Source organism: Panthera uncia, chromosome C2 (assembly GCF_023721935.1).
Source record: "Panthera uncia isolate 11264 chromosome C2, Puncia_PCG_1.0, whole genome shotgun sequence".
Classification (NCBI taxonomy): domain Eukaryota; kingdom Metazoa; phylum Chordata; class Mammalia; order Carnivora; family Felidae; genus Panthera; species Panthera uncia.
This window is the reverse complement of record NC_064810.1, coordinates 142,920,134-142,927,112: the sequence shown is the minus strand read 5'-3', so window position 1 is coordinate 142,927,112 and position 6,979 is coordinate 142,920,134. Positions and strand designations below refer to the sequence as shown.

Genomic DNA, 6,979 nt, shown 5'->3' with positions numbered 1-6,979 from the left:
TACAGATGCTTAACTGACTGAGCCACCCAGGTTCCCCTGGACACTTTTGATCTTGATTGACCTGGATTTAATCATTGTAGGGATACAAACCGCAGATGTCAAAAGGAATTTATTATGTATAACTCTGTATCTCCTGGCCTGGACAAAAAATGCACCAGGTAGTTGGCAGATGGCAAGAATGTTTGGAGGTAAGAACTGGACTATCTCTAAAGCAGAGAGTAGGAAAAGTGTGTGAGGTTAGGAAGACCTAAATGGTCCCCCCGCCCCGGCCAAGCCCCCGAGTAGGGATTTTCTCAGTCCCTCGCATGAATAGAATGCTCCTTCCTCTTTCACTTTTTTTGTTACCAGGGATGTTTTGTTTTAGGCATTCTGCTGGAATCCAGCAGAATCCCCAGTTGAGACTGCTCCCTCTCAACAGTCCTTACTGTAACCCATCTCTGGAACAGTGAAGAAAAACACAACAGTCTTCTTGATTGATTTTATTTTCATTTTTTATTGAAAGCTTCATCAAAGAAAACAGAAGTTTAAACCTAACATCCACTGATCTACAGAAAGCCCAAGGAATGGGGGAAATGGTAGCTAATTTGACTGTGGTACAGATGAAAAAATTAAAAATAAAACCGGAAACACCATAGAATTACAGAACTTTCCATGACAGAGACAGCAGTACAAAATGCTCTTAAATAAAGTCAGAATTGAATGATGTTTCAGAAATTCCATGAAGTCAAATATGGCCTAAAACAAGGGTTTTAAAAGAAGCTGTGTCCCATATTTTTTAAAGAAACTGGGTATTTTATAGCAAGTACACTTTTACATGTATTTTTTTAAATTAAGGTTCCAATTATATTCCACTTCTTTTCAAATCAATGGAAGAATTAATTTCCAGAATGGAGAAAACTTTTTCAAGTGTCTCTTTGAAATAGTTTTTATAGTTCCTGAAAAGTATGAAATAACTCATTTTTCCATATATGAGGAAATGAAACATTTTGGGGAGGAGGACAGAGCATCTTTCTCAATAATCTAAGACCAGAGGATTAATACAAAGCATAACACTAAAGTTACACTTTGGACACTACTTAAATTTGAAATGATCAGAAAAAAATCCACTGGAGTGTCAAGATCATTCAGCCTTAATACAGTGATGCAAAATAAAAAAAAAAAAAAAAAAACAGAATGATTCCTTTTTTTTTTTTTTCAAAGATTTAAAATAGGGATGAGTGTATATTTAACCAAGAGATGCTATTGTATTCTCATAACTCAATTTGGAGTTGACCTTTTCATCTGGTTAAAATTTTAATACTGAACGAAACCAAAACAGCTTTCTTTTGAGAGAAGCTAAATACTTTGCTACAGTTTTTTTTCCCCCTTTGCATTTGCAACAATACAGCCAACTCTCAATTATTTGTGGTGGATGGAAAAGAGACTTACGGATAATAAAACTCCACGGTCTATAGTACACTGATGGTTTTACCAATGATTTTAAACTCCTTCAGTAAATCAATACTTAACAAAGAAACAGACTGATTTGAATTTGATTTCCAAATGTTTCTCTTCCACCTGGAGGGTAAAATGTTAATAAAAGGAAAGAGAGCCCAAGACCTTAATAGTTGAGAAGACAGAACCAACCTACAGGGTATGTAGCCCTTCTAAAATTGAGAGTGATTGTATTTCTGCAAGTCTCAGTTATCAGGGAAGTTAACTAACTGCAGTGAATAAAGTGGAAGAGAAGTGTGACTCAGTGGCCTTGAGGTTCTTTCCACAGACTCCAAGCTCGATCTCACCTCTCCTCCAGCTTTAGAGCTTCCTGAGTGGAAGAAGCTTTTCTTAGAATGTTCATTTTCCCTTTCAGCAATACAAAGAAAGGACTATTGAGAAGCTATCCACCCTTTTTGTGTGTGTGACAGGGAGCATATGCATGGGGATGACACCAAAGATAAAAAGAAGCCACCAATCTGGGGTGAGCTCCCCTGTCACATCAGAAAAGGTCCTGGGGCCACACACGAGTCTTGTGTTTAGCTTTGTACTTTCCTGAACTCTGTACAGGCCACAAAGGACAGCTATGACCAAGTGTGCTTGAATTAAGGGACTGATTTCATATTTAAGAATATTGGGTAAGAAACATTAATTTGAGTTAGATGCCACTGTCTTCCAGTGCCACAGTGGATGTCATGTGTAACAAACTGATTCATTACTGAAATCCCATTATCATTCTGCCATAGGAAGGGTACTGTGTACAGAGTCAACGAGCCTGTTTGAATTCCGTTAGTCCCTCAGATTGGAGTGATATGCCATCAGTCTCTGTGAGCTCAAAATTCTGAAGGATGCCAGCCACAACGGTACAAAAAAACAAAATCTCATCCTTCACTCCCTACTGTGGACAAGATAATGTAGATCAAGGCTCTATGTGTGACATGTTTAAACTTTGTTATGAAGTGTGACTCCTCAAATGTGCTGAATGTTGCTTATACGTGTACATAAATATTACCCTTTATTTGATTTTATAACAATCTAAAAACACGTATCGCTGAAACTTACTTAAGAATTTCTCTCTGCTGATCAGCTCATCTGTAGTGGCTTCTACATGCAAATTAAGAATGAGACTGAATTGTCAAATGTATTTTTAGTTTCCTACTAACATTGTAATCTGTCTAGACAGTCCATTGAAACTTCAGAGTCATGAAGACTGAAAAAGTGCTATTTAAATCAAAGCTTACTCTTCATTAATGGGGAGTTTAGGCTGCTGTAAAAGACATATAGGTATATATAGACATCCAAAATATTCAAATAAATTTTTTTTTAGGAAAAAGTCTATTATTTTTTTTGTCACGTATGAATTGAAATGATTGTAACGCAGTTTTGCGAGGGGTTGATGTATTCTGCATTGACAGTGAACTTCCTGCTCCATCCAACCTTCTTCTGCTCTCAGCCTTCCATCTCTAACATGAGTGCTTTTAATACCATGGGGTTTTTCACTAGAATGGGTGGAAGGGAGTCTTCTATGCTGTCGAATGTGGCAGATCTGTTAAAGTCACAGGAAGAATTGATTCAAGTGAAGCATGGAGACGAGGAGACAAACTAACCCTGGCCAGACTGAAGTCAGGTAGATGATTTTTGTTTTGAGAATATTATGTCACTTGCAATAATCAAGACGTGCCAGTCTTGGACAGTCACCAGCACCTGCTCCCGTTACTTTTAGGTTACATAGGGTCTAAGACGTCTTCAGAAGACATGGCCGTGTATTGAATCACTATGCATAATCTGTCTCCCTGACAAGACCTTATCATTATTAAAAGAAAACCCACTGCTCCCCTGACCATGTAACTAGAGTTTGGGTAAGATAACATTTATCCCATTTGGACTGTGGCTTTGGTTTGTTTCCTGATGTTTAGAAGTCTTGGCAATTAAGTTGAAAGGAAAAATGTAGTATCTGAATAAATGTTTGGGAATCTGATGAGCTAGAACACTTAAAAAAAAAATAGAGTCCTAAATAGGATTAAAATCACAATATAGATTGCTGATGAAATTAGGATTCTGATGTCTGCATGTATTGAACACATATTTTGGTTTGTTTTATTTTTCATAGAATATAATGCTGCTTACCTGTTGATGCTTTTTTTTTATTCCCCCAGACTTGACTCTTAAAAACAATTATAGGTAGGATGACAGATGCAAATTTGAACATGTGTCATTTTTCCTTCTTCTTTTTTTTTTTTCTTTTTGGTTTGAAATAAGATATTTCCTAGAATGGCATGATACAAAAAATCCAAACATAAAACACACGTGGACATAAAATGACAGGTAATCTCCTTGTGCCTGAAGTGGCTTAAAAAAATTGAGATCATTGAAATTTCATAGTTGAAAAAAATGTTTCTTAATGTATAAATAAAGCAGTAGTTTTGAATAGAAACAGGAAGTTACCTAGGCACATTCATCAGCCACATGGTAGCTACCTCTTAGCCTCATTGTTGATTGCGTAAATGAGACTTTCTTTGTATCACATTAAGGTTTTTTTTTTTTTTGTTTTTTTTTTGTTTTTTTGTTTTTTACAGAAACAAAAGAAAGCATGTTGGTTTCATATTCAAATGAATTATGCCCAGGATAATCCTTATTTATACAAAGAGTTCAGAGACTGAAAAAGAGAAACAAAAAAACACAGTTGCTACACATGTTCGCTTTTACCCCCTGTAACTCAGGGGCCCACTTCTCAAAGGTAAAACTTAAGTGCCACCCTTGAAATACATGAGAAGCTGAAGGATGGAACAGAAGAAAGTATAAATCTAGGATTCTCTCTAAAGCATGGAAAACCATCAAGGATGGGTGTCACCAGATGGAATTTCTCTGTAGCACATGCTACATTTTCTTGGATACATTTTTGCCTCTAATTTGACTGCAAAGATAGGGAGTCACTCCCTAGACTCAAGCTTCTAATTCATGGGGTTTCAAATAAGAGAAACGGGCCCATTTCAGCACGAGGCCTCTGTTAACAGATCATAAATAGTGGAATATTGACAATGTCATACAAGCCAAACTCATTACTGATATTGACCTAACGGGGATATGATTTGCCTTTTAAAGCTTTTTTCACCTTTAAAAGCCTACCCTGTTTTCTTTTACAGTGCACTTAATACATTTCCCTCCTCTTTCTGGACTAAGACAGGTTCTCTTGACTTAATTTGTGAAAAGACTTTCACCTATTTGATTCTAATGATCCATTCGGGAAGCAATTCTAGTGCATGGTTCAGTTAACAAAGTTCCATTGGTCTTAATCTCAGGTAAAACTATAACAGGTTGAACATGGGTTCCATGAGTCAAATATGCCAAGATGTTTGTTAACTCAATTCATTTTAGGCAAAGTTTTGCATCATCTTCAATGCAAATATATCTCCTTTGGCTTTAATGATTGATCAAACCCAACTCTTTTGGTTCTTATTAATATAAATCATACAATTTCTTGATTGTCAACTAGCATTTTAAAAGCTTACCTATATTCCACTAATAGAACCCTCAATCTTATTGGTCCTACTTGCCTCAGAGAGTTAAATTGAAATAAAAGAGGTCTATTTTTGTCCTTCTTCTGACAACACCAGGGTATGGGAATACAATGAAAGGAGGCAAAAAGAAGATATCCCCTCCCCAATTGCAGAATCAAGGTGGCTGTTCATGGCAAATGATAACAAAGACTGAGGTGAGAAGATAAAACCTAGAGGTGTTGGACTTGAGAAGGAAGACTATAATTACAAATACAGTGAGACCTTTTCAGGAGACCACTCATCACTTCACAGAATATCACTAAGCTTTTTTGACAAGTGACTTTCAGACCAGTTCGGGAAGTATCTTTAGTTGAGTGTTCACATAAAGGAATTTCAACCTGTTAATCAAGTGTCTCAGCTTACTGGTGGCCATCAATACAGGTGTCATGACTCAAGAGAGCTAGTAAGGAACCAAAAAAGCTCATGGAATGGATATACAGCCATTTGGCTCTGTCAGTTGGTATCCAGAACTCTTCATGCTCAAACCGCTGAACACAGCAGGTGCAAGCGTCTGCGTATTATCAACAAATGCATACTAAAAGGAAAAAAACAAACAAAACCCCTTTTTGTTTTGTTTTGCAGTATGTAAAACACCAGTGGAAGGTAGTTTAAACAAACAACAAAGTAAGAACTGGTCCGGCCATGTAGGTCAAATAAAATTTTAAAAAGAAAAGAGAAGAAAAGGAAAACAACCTCTATCTTCTGGACTGCAATAGGGTGCCACTTCATCTTTGGTATAAAATAGGCCATCCATAGGCTGAATTTGATCACAACTAGGAAAGACTACAGAAATTGTCAACAATTTCTCTATCTATTGCTTTTTTTGTTTTTTTGTTTTTTTGTTTTTTTGCACTTTTTGACCATAAGCTCCTATCTACTTAAGTTTTTTTTTTTTAATGCTCTTAAGCTAGGTTTTGCAATGTGACAAGCAAAGCTGACTAAAAACTTTGTAAAGCTCATAAAAAAGACTGCAGATAAAAAGCACTAATGCTTTTGCTAGCGATCACGCTTTGTAAATTAAAAAAATCTGCATTCTGCCCCCCAAACACGCATTATTTCTAATGCAGTTGTTTTTAAACCAACATTAATAACTTTACCGTAAAATGTTTTAGCCTTCTAGAATGATTCAACACTTAAGACAAAGTTCATGAAAAGTCCCAGCATTTTCCCAATTCTTGCAGTTGCCATGGTTTCTTTTATCAACAAATTTTCTTCAAATGAAGAAAAACATTTTCTTTTAAACTGTACAGTTTTTTTTCACCCTAAAAACTCATAGTCTTAAACTTCTGTACCAGTTAAAGCCGGCACAATATTTCAATTCTTTCTTGAAATTTTTTTTAACAAGACGTTGACAGCTTGCCTCGAGAGCCTTTGACGTCCTTAAAATTAAGGCAATTAAGATTCAAGATAAATCTTACCTAAATATTTCTAAGAAAAAAATAAAATAAAAAACCAAGCCACTAGATTTAAACAAAAAGGAGAAAAGGAAAAGTAGCTTAATTACAGAGGAAGACAATTTGTTTCCATTTCTGCTTTGCCCACCTCTTGACATCTGATTTTCTGTTTATAAAAAAAAAAAAAATCTATCTACATCTTCTGGTAAGTTCTGAATTCAAATGTTCTTCCAGATAAAATGTCAGCCTTCCATGTTTTGTTTTGTTGTTGGTTTTTGTTTGTTTCCTCTTCTGGAATTTTTTCCTTTAATTAAAAAAATGGCAAAAATAAACTGTCAGACCACATGAAGGAACCATTTGCACAGCACATAAAAACACTTTGTTTTCACTGGGTAAAGTAGAAAATTAAAAAAAAAAAAAAAAAGCATTCCATCGACGCCTGTGCAAACTGGAAGCCAACTTCCTGTTCAACGAAGTTTCTTCATTCAAGGCAAAGTTTCAGACAAACATTCTTCAGTCTTGTTTATGGTCTGTAGAAACAATTGAGTAAGAGTG

General features: G+C 35.8%; 1 protein-coding gene across 5 annotated transcripts in view; it reads right to left on the bottom strand.

Moving 5' to 3' along the window:
• Positions 1 to 473: 473 nt before the first annotated feature.
• RBMS3 (RNA binding motif single stranded interacting protein 3) overlaps positions 474 to 6,979 on the bottom strand; it is a 708,926-nt gene continuing 702,420 nt past the window's right edge. For 4 of the 5 annotated variants that reach the window (XM_049629869.1, XM_049629873.1, XM_049629874.1 and 1 more), the window contains one exon: positions 1,018 to 6,954. In XM_049629869.1, coding sequence (XP_049485826.1) covers positions 6,948 to 6,954 — 7 coding nt within the window. In that variant the 3' untranslated portion in view covers positions 1,018 to 6,947. Of the gene's footprint in view, positions 6,955 to 6,979 lie in introns of all 5 variants that reach the window. The other variant, XM_049629878.1, reaches the window with a different exon arrangement.